At 44.6% G+C, this 26633-nt stretch overlaps 1 protein-coding gene across 3 annotated transcripts in view; it reads right to left on the bottom strand.

Moving 5' to 3' along the window:
* Positions 1–26063, bottom strand: part of LOC122553807 (C-type lectin domain family 18 member A-like) — a 44451-nt gene extending 18388 nt beyond the window's left edge. The window contains exons 1-4 of one of the 3 annotated variants that reach the window (XM_043698158.2): positions 25727–26063; positions 25212–25303; positions 2688–2927; positions 750–847 (exon numbers count right to left, since the gene is read on the bottom strand). In XM_043698158.2, the coding sequence (XP_043554093.1) occupies positions 750–847; positions 2688–2927; positions 25212–25303; positions 25727–25847 (551 nt within the window). In that variant the 5' untranslated portion in view covers positions 25848–26063. The remainder of the gene's footprint in view (positions 1–749; positions 848–2687; positions 2928–25211; positions 25304–25726) is intronic. The other 2 variants (XM_087990095.1, XM_043698157.2) reach the window with 2 other exon arrangements.
* Between the last annotated feature and the right edge of the window lie 570 nt (positions 26064–26633).

Below are 26633 nucleotides of genomic sequence, written 5' to 3'. Positions count from 1 at the left end.
TAACATGCTTACATCTAGTCTGGTACACACAGTAGTGTTTAGTCCCACTAGCTCACTCCAGTAGAATTGAAACTGGCTTTTTAATCCTTTTTGTATATTCCTGGATGGTAAAACAAAAGTTGAATCTCTGCAAAGAGAGGGGAGATAGTCCATCCCCTCATTAGTTCTTGCTAAGTCTCTCCTTATTTGAAGTTTCCCTGACAATTTACAAGTGTGCTATTCGATTAGCTTCACACAGATTTTGCCAGTTACTGAATATTCCTGTCGCAGCCCTCCTTTCAAACACAACACGTTTTGAAATTAAAAGGAAAAGCTGTCTAAAATACTGAAGTGTTATGAGTGATCATCATAAAATCTTCTAAGTCAAAGGCAAGAGTGTAATTGCTAAGCCACAACCAACACCTTTGACATCTCATCACTTCTAACAAAAAAAACGTTAAGATGTCAATGAAACTGGATATGAGGAGACAGAGTAAATGTAAATAGACATTATTTTGAAAAACAAACTTTGAAATCTTTTTTTCATTTAAAAGATTGGACCTGGAAAAAAGGTTGAGACCAAAAGAATAGAATGATTCAATTGGGTAATGAAGAGTCCATTCCATTTTGGAAAGGTGCAGTTTTAGCAGGAAGGACTTTTCAGGCACCCAAGTGGCAGATGGGCCATTGCTGTGAGGGACCTATGTGATTTCAATGTGTAGAAGATGCCTAACTAGAGTACGGTAACTGTACCATTAATAGGGTCTTACCCTGGTGAATAGGCACAGATAACGATGTCCATCCATTCTCCATTCTGAAAACACGTGCGCTTCCCACACCCCACTTTGCTGGTGGTCGCCCAGACAAGCTGTTAAAAAACAGAATTCAAGAGCATTAAGGTTTGCTCCTCCTTTCACTTGCCTCCCACGAGCTGGATTCTCCACTGTTGTCTGTAACTGGGATTGAGCAGACCTTAAAGGCAGGGCAGAGGGTGAAGAGCACAGGGCAGAACCAAAGGCCCAAAGAGTGGCAAAGGGGAAGGGCAGAGGAAAGGACAGGGGGAGGATTATCACAGGACAGGATATTAATTGTTTATTAATTGCATTTAGTTGTATGCAGGTGGTGGGTCTTGGCCTGCACATTCACTTCAGCCCTTACCAGTAGACACACACTACTGAGGAAGTGAGGAGGCTGCAGAAGGTCTAGACAGTTTGGGAGATGGTCCAGGAAATAGCTGATGAAGTTCAATGTGAGCAAATGCAAGGTCTTGCACTTTGGAAAAAAGAATACAAGCATGGACTACTTTCTAAACGGTGAGAAAATTCATAAAGCCAAAGTACAAAGGGATCTGGGAGTGCTAGTTGAGGATTCTCTAAAGGTAAACATGCAGGTTGAGTCCGTGATTAAGAAAGCGAATGCAATGTTGTCATTTATCTCAAGAGGGTTGGAATATAAAAGCACCGTTGTGCTACTGAGACTTTATAAAGCTCTGGTTAGGCCCCATTTGGAGTAGTGTATCCAGTTTTGGGCCCCACACCTCAGGAGGGACATACTGGCACTGGAGCATGTCCAGCGGAGATTCACACAGATGATCCCTGGAATGGTAGGTCTAACATACGAGGAACGGCTGAGGATCCTGGGATTGTACTCATTGGAGTTTAGAAGATTAAGGGGCGATCTAATAGAAACTTACAAGATAATACATGGTTTGGAAAGGGTGGACGCTAGGAAATTGTTTCCATTAGGCGAGGAGACTAGGACCCGTAGACACAGCCTTAGAATTAGAGGGGGTAAATTCAGAACAGAAATGCGGAGACATTTCTTCAGCCAGAGAGTGGTGGGCCTGTGGAATTCATTGCCGCGGAGTGCAGTGGAGGCTGGGACGCTAAATATCTTCAAGGCAGAGATTGATAAATTCTTGATGTCACAAGGAATTAAGGGCTACGGGGAGAATGCGGGTAAGTGGAGTTGAAATGCCCATCAGCCATGATTGAATGGCGGAGTGGACTCGATGGGCCGAATGGCCTTACTTCCACTCCTATGTCTTATGGTGTTAAGTAGATGTTTAGTAGTTGGGTGGGAGACTGCCTGGCAATACCAGGTGCAGTAAGAGGGTGCTCACATCACCTCTCTCCACTTTCCTTCTAAAAGGGCTCTTATGATTCAGTGTAGTATCCCTACCTTAAAGGTAGGAGGCCTGGGTTCAGGTCACACCTGCTCCAGGGCTGTGTCATAACATCTCTGAAATGATTGATTTAAAGACAAAACTTGTGATTATTTGTATTACGAGGTGTATGCTTGTAGTGTGCAATTCTGTAAATAAATACAGAAAGAGATTAGCTCCAATCTTATCTTTCACTCACTGGAATACAGGGTGTAGCATAAGGCAAGGTAGGACATAACCCAGGCTGGTGAATGGCACAGAACAGGAGGTGGTGGTATTACGAGCACACTTAGCACTAAACAAGTTGGAGAAAGTGAGGACTGCAGATGCTGGAGGTCAGAGTCAAACAGTATGTGCTTGTCTAGTGCTACACTTTTTGACACTAAGCAAGTTGTGTTCCATTGTATGTACCTACAGTGTGACAAGGGCCAGAGATTTTTTTAAAAAAAGATCAGCCAATTAACTTAAGATGGACAGTAAAACACACGGTAATTGTATTACTTTGTGTCAGTGGAGCCAGTTTGTTCAGTTTGGGCACACCAACCTGAGTGTAATGCTGGCAGGAGGTATTGTATTTGCACTGTCCCGTGTGGTAGTGATAATTCTGAGCCTCCCGAAACCACAGGTCAACGATTTCAGAGACAGACAACGTCCCAACCGGTGAGGAATGGTAATTCCAGCCGATCTCCTCCTCCTCTTCTCTCTGAGCCCACGGTTCCTGGTGATTCCTGTGGCAACTGGCTGCCCGCAGCTGTGCCAGTCGGGCAAGGTTCTCACTCCATTCCTGCAAGACAGCCCAGAGGAAGAGGGTGATTACACCATTCCGGTAACCAGCACACCCCCTTGATCATGGCTTCCACCTCTCAGATAAGACGTTAAAACTGTGACCCCTATCTGTCCTGACAGCGATTCTCTCAAGCACTGGTTCAAAGAGCTCTATGGTGCCTCCCAGCCCATATTCATCCCTCAACCAACGTCACTGAAAGAGACTCGAATCACATTGCTAATTTGTGAGAGCTTGCTGTGCGCAAAATGGCTGCCACATTTCCTACACTTTCCAAATGAACTTCATTGGCCGAGATTATGCAAGAATCTTGCAGAGGGTGATTCTTCTTTCAGGCCAGAGCACGTCAAAACCAGGAAGGGGGATTTTTTTTTTAAGCAGCCTTTGTGATTGCTCAAACAAATTCTTGAGTTTTCTATGCCGTGAGTGAGAGCTTTTTAAAAAAATTATATTATTCAAAGACCTTCCATGCATTCCTCAAATATTAGCCTGGATCTTGTGATTTGCAACAAAGGACCTGCCTCACGCTAACTTCTTACGGGCACTTGAGTGGCAACATGAAATATTTCGGGGTCTTTCGCCCTGACCTCTAGGTGGTGTGTACATGAGGTGGGCAGGCTATAGGGTGGATCTCCAAGCAATCACTGCAAAGAGCCCTCAGTGAGACATGAAAGCCCTGGAGGAGGAAGAACAGAGCTTGGAGACCATGAGAAAGCAACAGTGCTCCTCCAGACCCACAAACTGTGCTGTAAAAGCAATCACCCTCTGCTTAGAGCTTTCCTCAGGCCTGATCCTCTAGCTGCTGTGGATTAAACCTATAAGTGTTAAGCTAGTTTTGTGGGATCTTTGCTGGCACAGTGGTAGTGTCCCTATATCTGGTCCTGACAGCCTGGTATTCAAGTTCCAACTGCTCCAGAGAAGTGTCACAGCATGTCTGTACAGGCTGGTTAGAATATCTATAAGTACCTACAGAGGCTTAACAAAGACTTTGCACAGGACTACAGTCACATCTTTCATATTTTGATGTGGTTACAAGAGTCCTATGCAGTGTCCACTAATGGTCTCAATGCCTTTAGTGAGAGCCAGGCAACACAGGGGTTGGAGTGCTTTATTTCTTCCTCCAACTCCATTTTAATTCCGCGCTCTCCCTCTTTCTCTACCCTCCCCTACCTCTGTTCTTGTTGCACTGCCTCAGGGGGTAGTGCTGGATAATTGTTCATTTAATTAGTAACTGGGTGATTTGATGCTGGTAAATAAAAAATCCAGAGGGGTGCAATAGCATCGCTGAATAGAAAAGATAAAAAAAAAAGAAAGAGAACAAGTAAAGCAAGTCTCACTGGGGCTCCTTGTCGCACAATGGCAGTGACCCTACCTCTAAAGTAGCAGATCTGGGTTCAAGTCCCACCTGCACCAGCAGTGTGTAGTAACATCTCTGAACAGACTGATTAGAAAATATCTAATGCTTTTCTCATTAAAATGTTTAAATGGACACACAATCCCTTGAAGTGCATTCACTGCATCCCCCTTCCTCTGCCTCCAGTAAACTAAAAAGTTATAGAATCATAGGCTGGGGGCAGTGCAGGAAACCATTTAACTCACTGTCTACCTGTTGACTTTCTACAAGAGCTATTAGCACACTCTAACCTATCCCTGTCATTCCTTTCACTTCAGGTAATTATCCAATTCCTTTCTCAAAATCAATCTCCATCACAATCTCAAGACACTGCATTCCAGATCCTAGCCACTCGCCATGAAAAGTTTCTTTCTTGTGTTTCCCCCATTTTATTTTGTAAATCTAACTTGTCTGGTGACTCAGTGGTTATCACAGCTGCCTCATAGCGCCAGGCACCCGGGTTTGATTCCCGCCTCGGGCGACTGTCTACATTAAGCTTGCACAATCTCCCTGTATCTGCGTGGGTTTCCTCCAGTTGCTCCGGTTTCCTTCTACAGTCCAAAGGTGTGCAGGTTAGGTGAATTCGCCATGTTTAATTGCCCATAGTGTTCAGGATGTGTAGATTAGGTGCATTCGTCAGGGGTAAATGTACAGTAATAGGGTTTGGGTGGGATACTCTGCAGAGGATTGGTGTGGACTTGTTGGGCCAAAGGGCCTTTTCCAGACTGTAGGGATTCTATGACTCTAAGGATTCTATGATTATCTAGTTTGCAACCGGTCCCCCAGTAGGAACAGTTTCTCTCAATGTAATCTGTCCAAAAAGTTCATGAGTTGGCACACCTCAATCAAATTACCTCTCAACCTTCACCAACCTATCCACATAACAGACGTCCCTAAACCCCGCTTGGAGCCATTCTCAAAAATTGGTTTGAACACTCTCTGCAATACTTTCACAGCCTGGCTCAAATGTGTAGGAGGAGAAAGTGAGGTCTGCAGATGCTGGAGATCAGAGCTGAAAATGTATTGCTGGAAAAGCGCAGCAGGTCAGGCAGCATCCAGGGAACAAGAGAATCGACGTTTCTTCCTGAAGGGCTTATGCCCGAAATATCGATTCTCTTGTTCCCTGGATGCTGCCTGACCTGCTGCGCTTTTCCAGCAACACATTTTCAGCTCAAATGTGTAGCTCAGAATCGGGTCCAATCGTCCAGCTGGGGCTGAACTGATGTTCTCTAATAGGTTCACAATAATTTCCTTGCTCAAGAGCTCTGTGTATCCATTTATAAAGTGCAGGATCCTGTATCCTTCAGTTTTCACCTTCTCAACCTTCTCTGCAACTTTCAATGCTTAAAGCCCAAAGAAATCCCAGTGAGAAATCAGTGTCCACTAAGCATAGAAAATGTTCAAAAAATTTATTGAATATCAAAGGAATAGCTTTATCTCTCTCACTCTCAGGAAACATACTTTCTGAGTTGACAAACACACAATAATATAGGTTGTTATCTCTACCAAGGTCAGGCTCTGAAGCAAGACCTTCTTATACCTGATAAGGAGATGAAGCTAGATTAAAGTGGTGCTGGAAAAGCACAGCAGGTCAGGCAGCATCCAAGGAGCAGGAAAATCGAAGTTTCGGGCAAAAGCCCTTCATCAGGAAGCCCTTCCTGATGAAGGGCTTTTGCCCGAAACGTCGATTTTCCTGCTCCTCGGATGCTGCCTGACCTGCTGTGCTTTTCCAGCACCACTCTAATCTAGACTCTGGTTTCCAGCATCTGCAGTCCTTGTTTTTACCAAGGAGATGAAGCTGTCTGATGAAGGAGCAGTGCTGTGAAAGCTAGTGCTTCCAAATAAACCCTCCAAAAAACCAGGACGAAAACCTGGTGTTGTGTTATTTTTACCTGATAAGCAGAGTTCTCATGGTCCACAAGTAAATCAATGGTCAAAGTCAAAGCAAGACAGTATGGCCTACCAAACGATGGGCCATTAGATAACTTCATGGTCCTGATGGAAACGAGGGGTAATCTTGAATACCTGTCCCTTGGTAATGCACAACCGATTAAGCGACTGACTAAAGACTCCCAGAATCAAGGTATATGAATGGAGAAACAAAAACAGCAGTTGGTGAAGAAACGCAGCAGGTCTGGCATCATCTGTGCAGAGTAAGCACAAGTAACATTTCGAGTCCAGTGACCCTTCTTGAGGTCTGACCTAATATATTGGTTAATCAAGAAAACTTGGAACAGAGGACAGCTTTGTGTAATGGTTTGGCCTAACACTTTGGTTTGCTCAGGTCAGCTTCATCCATCGTTTTTCTTCTGATCCAAAGCCAGTAAACAGATCCGGGGAGACTGCTTCCCCAGCCATGGAACTCAGCGTCCCCCTGCTTTCCCCATCCATTCTGGGACCAGATCTTATACAGACAGCATTGATGGGAGACTCTCGTGTTTTCAGGTGCCTCTTGTCCATGTTTCAGCCTGATACTGTGAAGTAGAGATCATGACCACATGGTAAGGGATGAACGTACTTCTAGTATTGATGTTGCAATCTTCAAACACTCACTTCCTCAGGTGACCAAAGGCTAAACCAGCAGACTTCAGGCAATCTTTAAAAATCTGTGATAGACAACATCTGAGGCATTGCAATCTGTGCATGCACATTTGTCCCATTGCACACTGCTACCTCTGTGTCATTGTTCAAATTTACATATTTCAGACTGTATATCCTGTGTACTGCTCTCATACAACTCAGTCCATGTGTTATCCCATGTACAATCTTTGTAATACCTGACATTCAGCCTGTGTGTCCCATGCATAACATACACCAGTCTGTGTTATCTTACAAGTATCAGACTGGTGCCAAGTTTTACATTGCTCGCAATCAGGTTGATTGTGTTTCTCTCAGGTAAAAGCTTGCCTCCGTGCGAGCAAAGTTATTAACATAATCAGTGTTGCCAACAAGCCAGAACACTGGATTTGCAACCATCACATTTAGTTGTGGAGCTGACACTGAAATTGAACACCCTCAGTCCAAACAAACATCTCTCCCATCCAGGGATGCCTTTGAAACCAACAATGCCTCATTCTTGCTCGGTTCAGGGTAAAGATTTGGTCAGCTCATTGAGAAACTCAGAGCCACTTTTCACTGATTTCCATTTGCATCTTCCAACTTTGGCCACACAACTGGCTTTCCTGTGTTCATACAATTATTCTTAGGTACCTGACAAAGCCATGTAGACAGCTTCCTCCAAACTCTCAAATCCTTCTCTGAATTCAGGAACTGCTGCACAGTTATTTGTTTACTCTGCAATCTTTGTGAGTTTGAACTGGGCTGTGTATCTACCATTCCTTCTCAACACCGTGTTATCCTGTCAGGACGTGGGATTGGCAAGAACACAGCATACATCAGTGAGCTAGTAGCCTTGATATCCTGTGTTGATTTGTGCACATACCAGTTATCTTCAATGGTGTTTTATCCTATGATTCTATCAATTAAGTTTGTGTTAGGACATGTTTGACTGCAGCAGTGGGTAATACAGAGTTTGGATTTTTATTTAATAGCCAATAGTTGATGTGTACATGAGGCACGGAAAAAATTAATCATCTTTGGCCATACATTGGAGGTCAACTTTTATATCAGATTGGCCATTATTTGAATACACACAGTTATGCTCAACCTACATCAACCGTTGGGTAAATCACATTTAGAGTATTATATGGAGTTCTGTTTGCCACATTACAGCAAATATACAGAGGCTATAGAGAATATTTACAAGGTTGATGTCAGAAGTGATTCGGTATAAGTATCAGGAAAGAATCAACAGGCAGGGCCACCTCTGTCCTCAAAACAGAAGGCCAAGTGTGAGACGTGAAATGATAAGAGGTGAGCACTCAGAGGGAGAGTTTCCTCTTGTGAGGAAGAGGATAACTAGAAGCCATCAATATAGGACAGTCACCAAGAAATCCAACAGGAAGTTCAGAAGAAACCTGTTTAACCAAACAATGCTAAGAGTGTGGAACTCAGTACTGCAGGGAATGGTTGATATGTTTAAAGGCTGACCGAGTGGAGCTGAGAGGGTTATGATGGTTCAGACTGAGATACAAAAGGTTGGAAGGAACTTAAATACAGCACCAACAAATGACCAAATCATATTTATTTTTCTCCTTGATTATAGATGCCTAGTTCTCGAACGTTAACCCTGTTTCTCACTTGGTAGATGCTGCTTGATCTACCCAGTGCTATCCAGCATCTTCTCGTTCTCACGGGCTATGAGTGAGTGGGACAGGCTCCTGATCCAATGAGGTCCCTGTTGTCTTGGCTGTGTGCTCTGGTCAGTCACACCTGAGAGGGAGGGAAATGCCTCCTTCGTCAGCGAGTTTCTGCATTTATGTAGCGCCCCTCAGGACCTCGGAGCATTTCAAAGTGATTTACAGCCAGCATTTAAGTGTTGCAGCCTCTGTTGGGATGTGGAAAAAGTGGCAGCAGATCAGTGCACAGCAAGCTCCCAGAAACAACAATTTGTCAATGAGCAGCTTTTCTGTGATGAGGGGTTGGATGAGGGATAAGATTAGATTCCCTACAGTGTGGAAACAGGCCCTTCGGCCCAACAAGTCCACACCAACCCTCTGAAGAGTAACCCACCCAGACCCATGTCCCTCTGACTAATGCACCTAACACTATGGCCTGTTCACCTGAACTGCACATCTTTGGACTGTGGGAGGAACCCACGCAGACAATGTGAAAACTCCACACAGGCAGTTGCCCAAGACTGGAATCGAACCCAGGACCCTGGCGCAGTGAGGCAGCAGTGCTAACCACTGAGCCACCGTGCTGCCCTGTAAAGATTGGCCAAGATTGGCGGGAGAACTCCTGCCGGTGCCGCACACAGTTGTTTCTGTCCACCTGTGAGGGCAGAGTCTCAACTGAGAACACAGTATTCCGTGCAGCACTTCTCTCAGTCTTACACGAGCACCATCAGCCTGGTTCAAGCTTGTGGCACTGAGCCCTATACAAATGACCTTCCAGCTCATCGATGAGGGAGGACTGTTGAGAGGACCATGGAGAACGAGAACAAGGCCAGTTATTTGAATTAAAGTGGAGCCAGCACTTGGTCACGAGTCCTGAAGACAGGCTGCCAAAGAGATGGGCTGTCAGGAGATGTTCCCACGGAGGGGGTGTGTGAGATGATAGCAGCTGCAAGGGAGACAGATGTTCATTGTTTATCAGGATAGTGTTGAAGTAAGGAGTGCCTTCTCCCAGGCCATGAAGCCAACTGTTTTATGAAAGATGTGACCCAAACTAAGAAAGGCACTGAGCGCCGTAACGTGGTTCAAAGCTCTTAACTCTTTGTGGACCATGGAGATGTGGAGGTGGAGCGGGCTGAATATTTTAGCCAGCCTAATTCATAACACCTCCTGCCAAATATCTCCCAACATGAAACGAGACAACAGCTGGAGTCAGGGCTGAACGTGAGCAGCCAAGTTATAAATACGCCAAGAGATGCATAGCTTAAAGCGCTTAACGACTGAAAGGATTACACAGCAACAACATGAACGGAATTGCACACTTGGCTCAGCAATTAAACAAGAGAACAGAAATAATTACAAATATACCCAGTTAAATGTCAATTGTGGGGCAAAATGATTCTGAGCAGGAGGAAAAACAGATCACCCTGTGGTTTCTATTCTGAGGGAACGTTGATCCGAATAGCTGTGAGGATCACAAATATAGCATCACACGGATATTCTAAGCACAGAGTTACAGTGACAAGGACAGCTGGTATACGTGTACAAACACAGAGCCCCACAAGCACATGATTCGGGACGAAACTGGGATGTGAGGTGTTTCCCGATCCGAGATGATGTTAATTCTCAGTATGGTCCGTGTAATGCAGATGACCTTCTCGATTGTCAGGTGAGACTCCGTCTGCCCCCTCAGATACAAAAAAAGAAAATCCTGATTGAATAATAATTGAGAGGATTCTCCTGGGTGTCCTTTGCAATGTTTATCCTTCCATCCACATTATACCTGCCCATTATCACCTTGGTGCCTGTGGGACCTTGCTGTGTATCTAAGGTTATAACAGTGATTACATTTCAAAAGCCCTTAACTGAGGATAAAGCTGTTTTGGATTCCCTGAGGTTGTGCAAGGAAATATTTATCCATTTGAAAGCATGCACATTTATTTCATATGTTTGCAGGTCAATCTGCAACCTTCTGGCCCAGCATATCCCTCACGCAAGTATTACAATCAAGCCAGGAGATCAATCCTGGTTCAATGAAGAGTGCAGGAGATAATGCAGGAAGCAACTTGAGGCACACCTAAAAATGAGATGTCAACCTGGTTAAGCTACCAGACAGGACTGCGTGTATGCCAAACAGCATAAGCAGCAAGTGATAGACAGAGCAAACCAACAGATCAGACCTAACCTCTGCAGTCCTGCCAAATCCAGTCGTGAATGGTTGTGGACAATTAAGCAACTCACTGGAGGAGGAGGCTGCACAAATATCCCCAGCACATCAGTGCAAAAGATAAAGCTGAAGCATTCACAGCAATTTTCAGCTAGAAGTGCTGAGTGGATGATCCATCTCAGCCTCCTCCAGTGGTCTCCGGCATCACAGATACCAGTCTTCAGGCAATTCACTCCACATGGTATCAAGAAACATTTGGAGGCACTGGATACTGCAAAGGCAATAGGCCCTGATGACATTCCGGCAATAGTACTGAAGACTTGTGTTCTAGTACCTGACACTCCCCAAGCCAAGCCCTTCCAATACAATTACTGACATCTACCCGACAACATTGAAAATTGACCAGGCAAGACCTGTACACAAAAAACAGGACAAATCCAACCTGGTCAATTACTTCCCCACCCATCTATTTTTAATCATCACTAACATTATGGAAGGTGTCATCAACAGTGCTATCAAACAGCACCAGCTTAGCAATAACCTGCTCAGTGACTCCCAGTTTGGATTCCGCCAGGGCAATTCAGCTCCTGACCTCATTACAGCCTTGGTTCAAACTTGGACAAAAGAGTTGAATTCTAGAGGTGAGGTGACAGTGACAGCCCTTGACATCAAGGCCGCATTCGGCTGAATGTGACATCATGGAGCCCTGGCAAAACTGGGACCAATAGGTATCCAGGGCAAACTCTCTGCTGGTTGGAGTCAAACTTGGCAATAGGAAGATGGTTGTAGTTGTCTCAGCTCTAGGGCACCTCTGCAGGATTTCCTCAGGGTAGTGTCCTCGGCCCAACCACCTTCAGCTGTCTCATCAATGACCTTCCGTCCATCATAAAGACAGGACTGGGCATGTTCGCTCATGATTGCACAATGTTCAGCACCATTCGTGACTCATCAAATACCGAAGCAAGCTATGTTCAAATATAGAGTCTAGATTAGAGTGGTGCTGGAAAAGCACAGCAGGTCAGGCAGCATCCGAGGAGCAGGAAAATCGACATTTTGGGCAAAAGCCCTTCATCAGGAATAGAGGCAGGGTGCCTGCAGAGTGGAGAGATATATGAGATGGGGGGGTGGGGGTGGGGAGAAAATGCTTTTCCAGCACCACTCTAATCTAGACTCTGGTTTCCAGCATCTGCAGTCCTTGTTTTTATCTATATTCAAATATAGCAAGATCTGAACAATATCCAGACTTGGGCTGACAATTGGCAAATAATGTTCATGCCATACAACTGCCAGATAATGACTGTCTCCCATTAGAGACAATCTAACCATCGCCCCATGACATTCAATGATGTTACCATTACTGAATCCACCACTATCAAAGTCCTGGGGTTACCATTGACTAGACAGTCAACTGGTCTCACCATATAAACATAATGGCTCTAACAGCAGGTTAGCGTCTGGGGATGCTGCAGCATGTAACTCACCTCCTGACTCTCCAAAGCCTGTCCACCATCTACAAGGCACAAGTCAGGAGTATGATGGAATACTCCCCACTTGCCTGGATGGGTGGAGTTCCAACAACACTCAAGAAGATTGACAGCATCCAGGACAAAGCAGCCCGCTTGACTGGCACCACATTCACAAGCATCCACTCACAGTAGCAGCAAGATGCATTTCAGAAATTCACCAAGGATTCTTAGACAGCACCTTCCAAACCCATGAATGCTTCCATCTAGAAGGACAAGAGCAGCAGATACATGGGAACACCACCACTTGCAAGACTGCCCCTAAGCCACTCACTATCCTGATTTGGAAATATATTGCCGTTCCTTCAATGTTGCTCGATCAAAATCCTGGAATTCCCTCCCTAATGGCATTGGAGGCCAACCCATAGGAGGTGGGTTGCAGCGGGTCAAGAGGCAGCTCACCACCACATTCTCAAGGACAACAACGGACAGGAAATCAATGCTGGCCAGCTAGTGATGCCAACGAATAGGTTAGGGGTGGAGTCAAGTCTCTGGTTCAATGCTCCCTCTTGCAGCATAGTTTTCAGTTCCAAGACCATTTCAAACTGGCCCATGAGTTACTCTAACCTTTGGTGGTCTGCCTCCCTGTGTTAATGTTGTAGCTCTTCCTGATCACAAGTCATAACCTCATCCTAGATCCTTTTTGGGTTAAAGATCAACAACACCTCCACCCTTTCTCAATCACACTGACCCACCATCAAACCTACTTTCTCTGAGGATCTCAAAACCAATGGATGGTCTTCCCCAGCTCAGCTCCCTCCCTCATACAGCTCTTTTTTTCCTCCCTCAGCTTGCCCGCCTCTTCAGCTCACCTTTCCTGTGCTTATCATACCTTCTTCAGCTCTCCCTCCTTCCCTACCACAGCTCTCCCTCCCTCAGCATTCCCTCCCTGAGCTCTCTTTCCCTCCAACAATTAAAGACGTTTAAACTGCAAGCTCTGCTTTTTAATGTTTGTGACCTTGTTGACAAGCTACACTGTAAAGGCTGTGGCCCTTTACCTACATTTCCCGATCTAAAAACAATCAACTGTGTTACCATGTCACAACAGAGTGCATAGACTATCAAACCTGAATTCACTCATAAATCAAAGACCCAAGCCATGATATAATTAACTACTGCACTGGTGAAGTTTGGCTGTTAGACTTGCTCTTCCTGTCTCTCAAACCCATTAAACCCTGAGAAACATATTTTGGACAGAATATTTCCAGGCTGTCTTAAGTTGCTAGCTCAGCTGTGGACACAACGTTAGGCTCAGTTTAAACGGTATAAGAGGACAAACGATCTGAGGCCTTGATCATGAACAAAGAGAGCCATAGAATGCTTATTCTCCCTTCCTCCAATCACCAGCCCACTGAGCAGTGTTTACACTCTTCCTCTTCCTCCAATCAGCATATCCCAGAGCAGTGTTTATACTGTACTCTCTTGTCCTCCAATCACCATCTCCCTGGACAGTGTTACACTGCCCTCCTCCAATCACCAGCTCCCTGCACAGTGTTTACACTCCTCTCCTCCAATCACCATCTCTCTGGGCAACGTTTATACTCCTCTCCTCCAATCACCATCTCCCTGGACAGTGTTTACACTCCCCTCCACCAATCACAATCTCCCTGGGCAACGTTTATACTCCTCTCCTCCAATCACCATCTCCCTGGACAGTGTTTACACTCCCCTCCACCAATCACAATCTCCCTGGGCAACGTTTATACTCCTCTCCTCCAATCACCATCTCCCTGGACAGTGTTTACACTCCTCCTCCTCTAATCACCATCTCCCTGAACAGTGTTTACCCTCCCCTCCTGCAATCACCAGCTCCCAGGTCTCACCACCCCCACCCAAACCCCATTTCCCAGTGTTTCTGTCTCCCTCCCATAGCCATTCTAATCCTACACATGGTTAACTTTCAACAGACTAAATTCAATAGACTTATGGTGGGTAAGTTTATCAAGTCAGGTGGATCCAAGGCAGGTAAATGGGACTAAGATACAATTTAGGCATGGTAAAAGTGAATGGGAGAGCTGGTCTCAGAAGTTGAATGGTCACTTCCTTCTCCAGTACTCCTTGGTGGCAATAAATGCCAATCTTGCCAGTTTTGCTCACTTAGTAAGAACAAAATAAACAATAAAGTCTCTAGGACTTGCCAAAGAGTCCATGTTAAGCGTATACTCCCCATTCCAATCACGGTCGAATAAGGTTAGCCTTCCTCCGCCCCCCCACCTCCTTATTCACAAGCCATGCTTGGCACTGTACAACCTAGCAGCAAAAATATAAAACCCTGTAAATATAAAACAAGATTCAAGGTCAGATGCCCTAGTAAACTCAGACAGGGCGAGGCACTACAAACAGTAACACGAGAGAAATGGAACAATGCCCTGAGCAAAACACATTTTTCTAACTGCAGCACGTACAATCCAGACTGAAGAATAAACTAAATTCAAACAACAAAGCCATGGGTCATGGTTCGGGCTTTTCACCCACCATCATTATCCGGGGATCTCAAGGATTTGAAGTAAGAGAAATAATTCGAAGATTAAAACTGTGCAGCTTTTGTTTTTGCACTCAGTCAGTATAATGGGATCCCGACGTTGCGGAAGCAGGCCACTTGGCCCATCGGGTCCACACTGACCCTCCAAACAGCATCCCACCAGACCTACCCAACTACCCTATTCCCGCAGTTCCCATGGCTAATCCACCTAGCGTGCACAGCCCTGAATACTAGGGACAATTTAGCATGGCCAATCCACCTAATCTTAGCAAGTAGCAATGAGGTAAAAGATTAGATAATTTGTATCAAGGAAGTTTATTGAGAGATAGATTTTGGTCAAGGCACTAGGAAGAACTTACTTGCTTTTGAGGACAGATGGTGCATTAGTCTCATTCATAAAGCAGCAACTCTGACAGTGCAGCACTCCTCCCTACTGCTGCAGAGTGTCACCTGGAGGTTGTGCATTAGAGTCTAGAGAGTCCAGACACTTTGGACTCCAACCTACAACCTTCAGGAGTTGAAGCTGCCACTCACAGAATTATGGCTGAGACCTGAAGTGGAGCCAGTGACCCTTGGTTCGTCGGTGCTGACAATGTCCCAAAAAGCATTATTTTCTCTCATTTTCCAGGAAGAAATGAAGGTGAGCTTCCCCCCAGTCTTATCCTTCTTTCCCCTGAGATACGAGTAACGTTGGGCTCGGTTTTCTCAAAAACCCCAACTGTTACTGGCAACTGCCAAGAAGGGACTTTCTGTCAGGGTGAGAGGAGAAGTCAATATAAACACTGCAGCCACTCACCCCCCCACCACCTCCTGTCTTCCTTTATGACATGTTCTCTTTAGAATAAAGTCAAATTGTTTAAAATTTGAGGGTTTGTATTCAGAGAGGAGCTTTGGTTTATTGACTAGTGTCTCTCTCACACACACACGCATGCATATACACATATAAATCTATGGGGTGAATTTGTATTTGCAGATAAATTCTATTTTGTTCAAAAAGCTCACAATCTGTAGGCAGTCAGTCAATGTGACATTTTATAAATTCCTATGTTGGAAATAAAACCAGTCTGACTCCAGGTTGGGTTACAGCCAGACTCTACCCTTTATTGCATTGTCTGAGCCAAGATGTCACTTTCTTAATATACTGATAAAACTTTAAGTTATCTCGGGCAGTAATTCCAGAGTGTACATATTAATCAATCAAAATCTGCATCCCCATTCTAAATGATTAAAGACTTAACAGCAGGTTTGTCGAATACATCGCATCAGTTGTATGACACTTTGATTTTTACTTATAACTTCAGTGCCCTATGTAGCCTGTCCCACTAGCTACCTGACAAAACAGCGGTGCTCTGAAAACTTGTACTTCCAAATAAACCTGTTGGACTATAACCTGGTGTCATGTGATTTTTAACTTTGTCCACCCCAGTCCAACACCAGCACCTCCACATCTTGACTAATCCAAGCAGAGTCTAAAAGATGGAGCCACTTTAACTTATGCGATCATCAATCGCTTGGCTGTTACTGCTCATGTCCAGGTCTGTTTTCTTCATGGGATGTCGGCAGAGCTGGGCAGACCAGCATTTTTTGCCACTCACCTACCTGACCTTGAAAAGGTGGTGAGAGACACTTTCTTGATCTATCATGGCCAAATAATGGCCATCCTCAAAGAGAGAGAACCAAAAGCTTCCCTTGACATTCAGCAGTACCACATTTGTTGATTTCCCCACCGCCCCCCAGTATCAATCCAATGGCTGCAAGATCAAGTCGAAGGCTAGGATATCTGTGGCAGATAAACTCACTTGCTGACTTCCCAAAACCTGAGCAACACCTACAAGGCACACATCAAGAATGTGAAGGTATACTTCCCACTTGTCTGGATGAGTACAGTTGCCAAAGCAATGCCAAAGCAAATCACTTGATTGGCACCCAATCTGCCAATTAAAGATTCTCTCCATACACCACCGTTGTGCAGTAGCCGTCTGTACTCTCTACAAAAGGCACTGGAGCATCTCACTAAAGTTCCTTCAAAAGTACCTTCCGAATCCATGGTTTTTACCTCATAGAAAGACAAGGGTGGCAGATACATGGGAACATCACCTCCTTCAAGTTCCCCTCGAAGCTGTGCACTAAATGAGTTGAAATGGTATCACTCTTCCTTTAATGCTTCAGTTAAAATCTTGGAACTTCTTCCCTAACTGCACTGTGAGTATATCTGCATCACATTGACTGCAGCAGTTCTAGAAGGCAGCTCATTACCATCTTATCCAGGGCTGTTAGGGATGGAAAATAAATAATGGCATAAATGATGCACACACAGGATCATTTACAGGATCATTGAGTCTAGAGCATGGAAACTGACCCTTTTGTCCAACCAGTCTATGGCCGACCATAATCCCAAACTAAACTAGTCCCACCGGCCTCCTCTGGCTCATAGTCTTCCAAATGTTTTCTATTCCTGTATCTATCCAAATGTTTTTTAAACATTGTAATTGTACCCACATCCATCACTTTCTCAGAAAGTTTATTCCACATCCAACCCTGTATAAGAAGCTTGTCTCTTATGTCTTTTTGAAATTTCTCTCTTCTCACCTTAAAAATGTGCCCCTTGTCTTGAAATCCCCATCCTAGGGAAAAGACAACTACCATCAACTCTATCTATACCTCTCATTATTTTATAAATTTCTATCAGATTGCCTCTCAGCATCCTACGGCTCTAGTGAAAAAAAGTTCCAACCTATCCAGCCTGTCTTAATAATTCAAACTTGCATACCCAGCAACATCCTGGTAAATCTCTTCTGAATCCTCTCCAACTTAATAATAACTGTGCGACCAGAACTGGACACAGTATCCCAGAACAGGCCTCACCAATGTCCTGTACAACTTCAATATGACTTCCCAACTCCTATACTCAAAGGACTGAGCAATGAAGGCAACATACCAAACACCTTTTTAACCACCCTGTCTATATGTGACACAAACTTTGAAGAATTATGTACCTGCACCCCTAGGTCTCTCTGTTCTACAACACAAGGTCCTACCATTAATTGTGTAAGCCCTACTCTTGTGTGTTGTACCAAAACGCAATACCTTGCATTTATCCAGATTGAACTCCATCTACCATTTTTCAGCCCATTACACAAACAAATTGCATAGACTTCTAAATGACTCTTCATTGCCTAATTTTAATATGGCGATAGAAGATTTTGACACAAGTACAAAACATCCCTGGAAATTTGGATGGGATACTCAATATACAGAAATTTGAAATGCCAAATTAGCAGTTTTGTGTACTTCCAGGTCCAACCTATTACCTTACCCTATACTTGCCTGTCTCTCTTTCTCTATCTACCTCCTATGCCACAACTACTAATACATTGTATACTCTTTAAGCATTATATGATGATTCTTCTCTCCATCAGTGTGAAACCCCACTCTGTGTTCTTTAACATCTCATAGCTTTCTGTTCACAGCAGTTGTCTTACTTTACAACCCCTCAAAACAGACCAGTAGTGTCTTGTTCATAATGTTCCACACTCCTCACTTACTCTAGCACTGACTCCTTCTTTACAACCATGTAGAACACACCCAACAAGAGGCTCTCGCATATCATCAAAGGCAAAAAGACCTAAAGACAAGTAGTATGTTCATTGGGTTGAAAGAGCTAATTTTAAAATTATTTTTGAACACAGTCATATAAATGGTAGGGAGTGAAGAGAAAGAGACATGTAAAATGAGTCAATTCCTAAAATCTTTAAGGATGAGACATGTTTCTGTTTCAATAGCATTATTAATCCTAACCCATGGAACTCATGTTTTCTGGAGTTCAGGCAGAAGGTTTGTGATCAATGAGGTAAATGCCTTCAGAGCACTATTTATGGGCAATGGGCAGGCGAAATGTAGGTAGCCAGGTCCTGTGACCAGCAGCCCCTACCCTTTGCTGTATATCATCAAATCCCAGCTTCCTTGATTTTAATTTCTTTATGATTGGCAGACAAGCCTTCATCTATCTTGGCTCTACAATCTCTAATTTCTTCCCAAAACACACCACCTCTCTCTATCTTGTTTTCCTTTCTTAAGACATTGCCTTCTTCTCATACCACTGTATTGGTCACCTCTCCTAACAAGCCCTTAAATGGCTCTGTGTTATTTTCTTTCTAATAATGCTGCCGTGAAGGTCGATGGGCCATTTTACTGATTGCTTAAATGCAGTGGTTGCTGTTGTGGGTGGTCTGAAGTTCAGTTATTCCAGTACAAGGCTAATTGCTGTATAGGAGAAAGTGAAGACTGAAGATGCTGGCGATCAGAGTCGAAAATTGTGGCACTGGAAAAGCAATGCAGATCAGGCAGCATCTGAGGACCAGGAGAATCGGTGTTTCGGGCACAAGCCCTTCATCAGGAATGTGGGTGGGTGGGGGGGGGAGGGGAAGGAGGCTGACAGATCAATAGGAGTGGTGTTGGGGTTGGGGCTGAGGGCAAGGTAGCTGGGAAGGCAACAGGTATGCAGGTGTGGGGGGTGATGGTGATAGGTTGGAGGGGAGGATGGAGCAGATAGGTGGGAAGGAAGGTGGATAGGTAGGACAGTTCAAGAGGGTGGTATCAAGTTGGAGGGTTAGATCTGGGATGAGGTGGGGGGGAGGGGTGATGAGGAAACTGGTGAAATCGACATTGATGCTGTATGGTTGGACAGTCCCAGGGCGGAAGATGAGACGTTCTTCCTCCAGGCGTCTGGTGGCTAAGATTTGGGGGTGGAGGAGACCCAGAATTTGCATGTCCTTGCTGGAGAGGGAGGGGGAGTTGAAGTGGCTAGCCACAGGATGGTGGGGTTGCTTGGTGTGTGTATCCCAGAGAAGTTCTCTGAAATGTTCTGCTAATTGCGATATATACTTACAACTCACTAAACTTTCAACTAGTTTTAGGGAGATATCTGGGTGCCAAACTGCAATTCACATCTGCGGTTTAGTGTTGCTTAAATTTCACTGAGCCTGTCATTGAAAATATATCTTTGTGAGAACTAGGGCAAGATCTCCTTATGTCGACAGGGAGTGCCCACAACTGGGAGATTAATGCACTTCGATTGGGTATTAGTAGCCTGGCTGTCTTTTCCCTCTATTGCTCCTGCCTCTGTAGCATCATTCATGGCCAGCTCATACTGCAGGGAGGCTTATTCTGATCATTTTCAGGAAGAAGATTTTTTTGTTTGGCTTTCTTGTTCCTCAGTTGCCGGAACTGCAAGCAACAAAGGACATGAAGTAAACGTCTTCAATTATTTGAAGGCAATTTATTGGCAGGCCCTCTTGGGGATCATATTGCTGAACATTAGACCCAATTAATTCTCCAACTCTCTCCTTTGACAGAAATTCCCTGTTACATGGCTCAGGATACGGTTAGGACTTTGTTCATTTGTTATGCGCATAATTTAGAACACTGGTTACCATGGAGATTTTTTCCCCAAACAGTTTATGCCAAGGCCAACACGCTAAATAAATTTGTCATTATTTATTGGCACACAGCTGACTAACCTCCCCTTCTACCACCTCTCCCCTTCCCCTCCCCCAACCACCACCCCTCTCCAAACTATCCCGTGTTTTTTGCCTGCAGCTGTATTGCACGTGCTCAGTGCATTTGACTGAGGAACTGGAAAGTGGATGCCGTTCTCTGGAAGTTAAATGTTGAGTGGCAACATGTTCTCCCATCTGAAGTGCAACACCCATTTCCCCTCACCATTACCTCGACAACCCACTTGGTCCATATTTATTGCCTTGTGTGATGTCTGATTTGTCTGATGACCATAGCTTCATGCAGGTAGTGCAAACAAAACAGATAGCACACAGAATGGTCTGATAACGTTACATAGAATCAAAATTTACAATCAAATTAAGATCATTGAGAGATAACTTAGAGGGAGACCTATTCTTTCTGGGCATTGACTCGAAATGGCCTCTTCTCCCAGGGGAGCTAAACTCCACAAAGCCCTCTTCCGGCCAGACTAGGAACAACTGATATATGAAACGAATTGAGTTCACATTATTTCACACTGAATGCACAATGAAATGTTTCTTATCACAATCTCAATCCAAAACGCCAGGAAGGTGCAGGTAGGACTTGGCCCCTTATTGTCCATATCCTGTCTGTTTAAATTCAGTTCAAGTAACCCTTCAGGAAGGTTTGAGAATCAATGTGCCTCCAATTCAGTTATGACTCTGTTACCCTCAATAAAATTCACTGCCAGTTTTTCTTATACTTTATATCTCAAAGACTATTTCTGAAACCCTGTACTGTACATCTCACTGCCTATCACTGTTGCACTGTACTTTTTATATATTCAATGTCAAGATGTGTCTGTGTGCTATTGGCTAGGTCACTTACTGACCACCGAAGTATATCTCCATACCTCACTGCTTGTTCCTAATGTCTTGGATATCCCAGAGGTCTATTCCTGTTTCCTTGTATATTTTCCTATCTGTCCCTTTTACATTGTCGGCATGTCACTGCTACCCTGAACATTATTCTCTCTACCTGATACCCTTCACATCTGCTTGCCTGTACCTGATATATTTACATCTCACTGCATTGTCCCTGATACACCACAAATGCCACTGTTTAAACTTAATCCAGTATGTCTCATTACATGTCCATGATACAATGCATATCTCACTGTACATTATATCCCTTACATCCTGTGCATCTCACTGCCCTTTACTAGTAGATCAATGGATGCTCCATATTTTACTGATTTGCTATCCTACACTGTATATTCTCAGCCTGTACCCATCATATTTAATTGCATCTTCTCTACTTTTCCCTGTGTAACTGACTGCCAATTAATTATAAGGTTTTGCTGAGATAACAGGAAGTGTTTGAGCCAACATCTCCATTAATCCATCAGGTTCCCTCAATTTAATCAAACTAAAAACTGTCCAATCACACTCGCTCCTCTCTATGTATCATTGACTGCCCTCTATTACCTCACCCGTACCTCATTAATTGCCCTCTATTACCTCATGTACCCCACTGACTACTTCCCATTACATCCTGTATCTCACAGACAGCCCTTTATTACCCTCTGTGTACCTCACTGACTCCCCTCTATTACCCTCTGTATACCTCACTGACTGCCCTTTGTGAACCTCACTGACTGCCCTATTACCCTCTGTGTATGTCATTGATAGACCCTTAATACCCTCTGCTCTCATTGACTGAAATCTAATACCCTCTGTATACCTCACTGACTGCTCTTTGTGAACCTCACTGACTGCCCTATTACCCTCTGTGTATGTCATTGATAGACCCTTAATACCCTCTGCTCTCATTGACTGAAATCTAATACCCTCTGTATACCTCACTGACTGCTGTTTATTGCTCCACTCTGTTCTCACCGATGTATCCCACGTTACGCTCAATGTATCCCACTGATTGCCCTATTTCCCACTGTCTGTCTGTTAATGACAATGTGACAATGCCTTTATCACCCAGCTGATAACTTCTCACAGAGGTGTTCAGCACAGAAGGAGGCCCTTCGGCCCATCAATGTATTGGTCAAAAACAACTACCTAACTATTGTAATCCTACTTTCCAAGGTCTTTATACCTTGGCCTTGCAAGTGCACATTTAAATACTTCTGAAATATTTTGAAGGTTTGTGCCTGAACTACCCTTACAGTCAGTGAGCTCCAACTCCCACCACACTCTGAGTGAAAAAGAATTCCTCACATCCTCTCTAACCCTCCTGCCTCTTATCTTAAATCTATGCCTCCAGTAAAGGAAAAGATTCCTTTCTGTCTATTCTGTCTATGCCCCTCATAATTTTTGTACATCATAATTATGCCTCTCCTCTGCTCCAAGAAAAACAAAAACCCAGTCTGTCCACTTCTTCTTCATAACTAAAGCTCTTCAGCCCAGGCGACATCCTGGTAAATCTCTGCACCCTCTCCAGTGCTAGTACATCCCTCCTATAATGTGGATTCCAGAACGGCACACAATACTCCAGCTGTGGCCTAACCAGTATTTTATACAAGGCCCGGCATAACCTCCCTGCACTTAATCTCAAATGTCTCGGCTGACAAAGGCAAGTAATCACTACTTGAAGGGACTGGTGGACATTCACGTCAATGTCTCTCTAATCCTTGGTGCTTTCCAGGGTCCTACTGTTTATCAAATATTCCCTTTTCTTGTTTGATCTGCCCAAGTGCATCGTCTCAGTTATTTGGAATGAATTCTATTTGCCACTGATCAGCCCACCTGACCATCAGTCTATGTCCTCTCATAATCTCAGGCTATCCTCCTCACTATTTACCACCCCACTGATTTTCAGACCCATCCATGAACTTACTAGTCAACCTTCTTAGTTCAAGTCTTAATCATTCATCTGTGTACCACATTCATCCGTGTACCCAATACTCGTCCCTACAGAACTGGATTGGACACAGGCTTCCAGTCATGAAAACACCCTTAAACATCCTCTGCTTCCTGCCATTCAGCACCAATTCTGGATCCAATTTGCCAAATTTCCTTGGATCCATGGGCTCTTGGACTGACGTCATCAGTTTCCCAGGTGGGACCTTATCAAAAGTCTTGCTGAAGTCCAAGTAGACAATGCACATCTCATCTCCATATCGGCCACATCTTTGAAAATTTCAAACAAGTTGTTCAAACATGACATCCCCTTAACAAAACCATGCTGACCGCTCTTGATTAATCTCTGCCTCTCCAAATGCAGATTATTTGTCGTTTGTATTGTTTCCAATCATTTCCCTACACTGAGCTTTTACTGACTGATCTGCAATTTCCTACTTAATCCCTTCCCGTCTTCTTGAATAATGGTGCCTGTCCTCCAGTTGTCTGGCATTTCTCCTACGGCCAGTGAGAAATTGAACATTTTTTCCAGTGCGTCTATTTCCTCCTGTGCCTCTGTGTGGAGTTTGAACATTCTCCCCTTGTCTGCATGGGTTTCCTCCGGGTGCTCTGGTTTCTTCCCAAAGATGTGCAGGTCAGGTGAATTGGCCATGCTAAATTGCCCATGGTGTTAGGTGCATTAGTCAGGGGTAAATATAGGATAGGGGAGTGGGTCTGGGTGGGTTACTCTTCAGAGGACTTGTTGGGCCAAATGGCCTGTTTCCATACTGTAGGGAATCTAATCTAATCTAATCTAATAGCCTGGGATACATTTCATCTGATCCTGGAGATTTATCTACTTTTAAACATCCCAGACCACTCAAAACCTCCATTCTTTCTAAGCTAATTAATAAAAGTATATCATAGTTCTTCCCCTTGATTTATATATCCATATCATCCCACTCACTAACGAACACTGTCACAATGTATTCATTTAGAACATTATCTATGTCCTCAGCACTGTGGTCATTGATGGGCCTTATGGTTTCCCTAGTTATTCTTTTATGCTTAAAATATCCGTAAAATAACTTAGGTTCTTTCTTTATTTTGCCGGCCATCATACTTCCATGCTCCCCTTGTGCTCTCCTAATTTCCTTGTTTACTTCCCTTACACATTATACTTCTTGCCTTCTTCCAGAGCTTCTCCTGTTTTGGTCCCGTGGTATCTACTATACGCCTCCCCTTTTGTCTTTATCCAATCCTGCATATCCCTGGATATCCAGCAGTCCCTGGATTGTTGTTCCTACCCTTTACCTTTATGGGAACATGTTGGCCCTGTGCTCTCCTTATTTCCTTCTTGTATGAGTTCCACTGCTCTGACACCGATTTATCTAACATTATCTGCACTCTGTCCACTCTGGTCAAATCTTGCCTGATTTTATTAAAACCAGCCTTCCACCAGTCTAGAAATTTGATTTCAGGCTCACCCTTGTTCTCTTCCATTAAAATCTTGAATCTAACAGAATATTGATCGCTGTCTGCAAAATACTCCCCCACTGATACTTTAACCACTTGCTCAACTTCATCACCTAAAATTAGGCTCAGGGCTATCCGCCCTTTTCTACAGCTTTATACGTGCTGGCTTAAAACAAAAGCTGTCCCGGATTCATTTTAAGAATTCCACTAAACCTTTCACACTATGTCTAACGCAGTTAATGTTGGGGAAGTTGAAATCTCCTACTGTCACGACTCTATCATTTTTACCACTTTCTGAACCCTGTCTATATAACTGCTCCTCTATTTCTCTTGGACTGTCAGGAGGGCTACAGTACACTCCCAGCAATGGGATTGCTCCATTTTGGTTTTACAAGTTCTGCCCATATGGCTTCATCTGAGGAGCATGCTAAGGTGTCACCCTTCCTTACTTGGGTAACTGATGCTCCGATCAATATTGTGACAGCCCCTCTTCCTCCGCTTTCAATTCCTTCCCTGCCTCACCTGAAGACCATGTATCCTGAAATATTGAGCTGTCGATCCTGCCTCCCCCCCCCCCCCCTTTCTATTGCGTCTCAGTGAGAGCAACGCCAACAAATTGCGTTGAGGGCTGAAGATGCAGAGTGCCCTTATAGTTCAGAAAACGAGAAGGTAACTCACCAGCTTCTGCATGTTAGCCGCAGGAGGCTGCACTTTGCTCCTGAGGCGGTTATGGTGGGCCAGGATGGTGAAGCATTCTTTGGGCGCCAACTCTGCAAGGAGCAGGTGATAAAAATGTAAAAATGCAAATGCCAGGGCTTAACTTCCAGATCTCCATGGCAACAACCAAATGTGTCTCAAAGGTCCAATTCTGACCCTGGGCATGAACAGGAATAATTCACTAATCGTTTCAAACGGGTGTTGAAATAAGAAAACAATGTTTGGTATAACTTCGAGGTGCAATCTGACCTCTTTGCAAGATCTGATTCCAAAATTAGTTGCAAAAGTTGCCATAGAGCTTGAAACGGTTCTGCTCATAAGGATTACAGATAGACTCACTCCTCCAAACCTTGCATCAAAATAAAAACAAAACTAGTCCCACTTCTAATTCTGAATAACTGGGGCAACTTTTTTTGTTGTTTAGAATCAAATGCAAATCGCTCATTCAAAGCACGAGAGAGACTCGGTTCCCCTACCTTTCCGATCCCAGTTGAGGATCCCTGTCCCCGGCGGCGCTGCGGGAGCCTCGCCCGCAGTAGGCACCAGGAGCCTGGCCAGCAGCAGCAGCAACACCGGGAGCCCAGCCGCCCCTTCCATCTGGCTCGGTAGTCGATGCACTTGCTGCAGTCACACCCACACACTGGCTCCTTCTAGTGAGGCGGTGTAGCAGGGATTGGAGACTGAGAGAGAGAGAGAGAGAGAGAAAAATAAGGAGTCAAGGGGACACAGAGAGAGAGAGAGAGAGAAACACGCTTGAATCAGCCAGTCCTTGCCGCACACTGGATACAGCAAAGTGCCCCCAGGGACAGATACATGCAGCAGCGTTCGGTTAACTACATCCAGCACTTGGAAGGATGCAGTGTCTGTGATGTTCCCTGTCCCACTCCCCTGTATCTAACACATCCAGGTCAGGGGCAGCGATAGTGTCACCGACCTCACTTGCACGCTAGGATTAAACTCCACCATCCGAGAAGGTTAAGTTGGAGATCTGCCTGTGCTGTGCACATCAAAGCAGCCTTGGTCCCCTCCTCCTTCATTCTCAACACCATACCCTTCCCCCCCCCACAGCCCCTTCCCCTGCAAGAGTAGAAGATGTTCCACCTGCCCCTTTGCTTCCTCCCTCCTCAGTATCCAGGGGCCCAGACCATACCTTCCAGGTGAAAGCAGCACTTTATCTGCACTTCTCAGTTTAGTTTACTGCATTCACTGCTCACAGTGTGGTCTCCCCTACACTGGGCAAACAAAGCATGTAGACTGGTGACCGTTTCGTGGAACACCAATGTTCTGTCCGTGAAAAAAAAAGACCTTGAGCTTCCAGTTGCCTGCCATTTCAACACACCGCCCTGTTCCCTGGCCAACATCTCTGTCTGAGGCTTGCTTCAG

Source organism: Chiloscyllium plagiosum, unplaced genomic scaffold, assembly GCF_037043375.1.
Source record: "Chiloscyllium plagiosum isolate Xiang-an unplaced genomic scaffold, Cpla_swu_hap1 HiC_scaffold_8, whole genome shotgun sequence".
In the NCBI taxonomy this organism is placed as follows: domain Eukaryota; kingdom Metazoa; phylum Chordata; class Chondrichthyes; order Orectolobiformes; family Hemiscylliidae; genus Chiloscyllium; species Chiloscyllium plagiosum.
The sequence above is the reverse complement of the archived record's forward strand: the minus strand, read 5'-3'. Positions and strand labels throughout refer to the sequence as shown.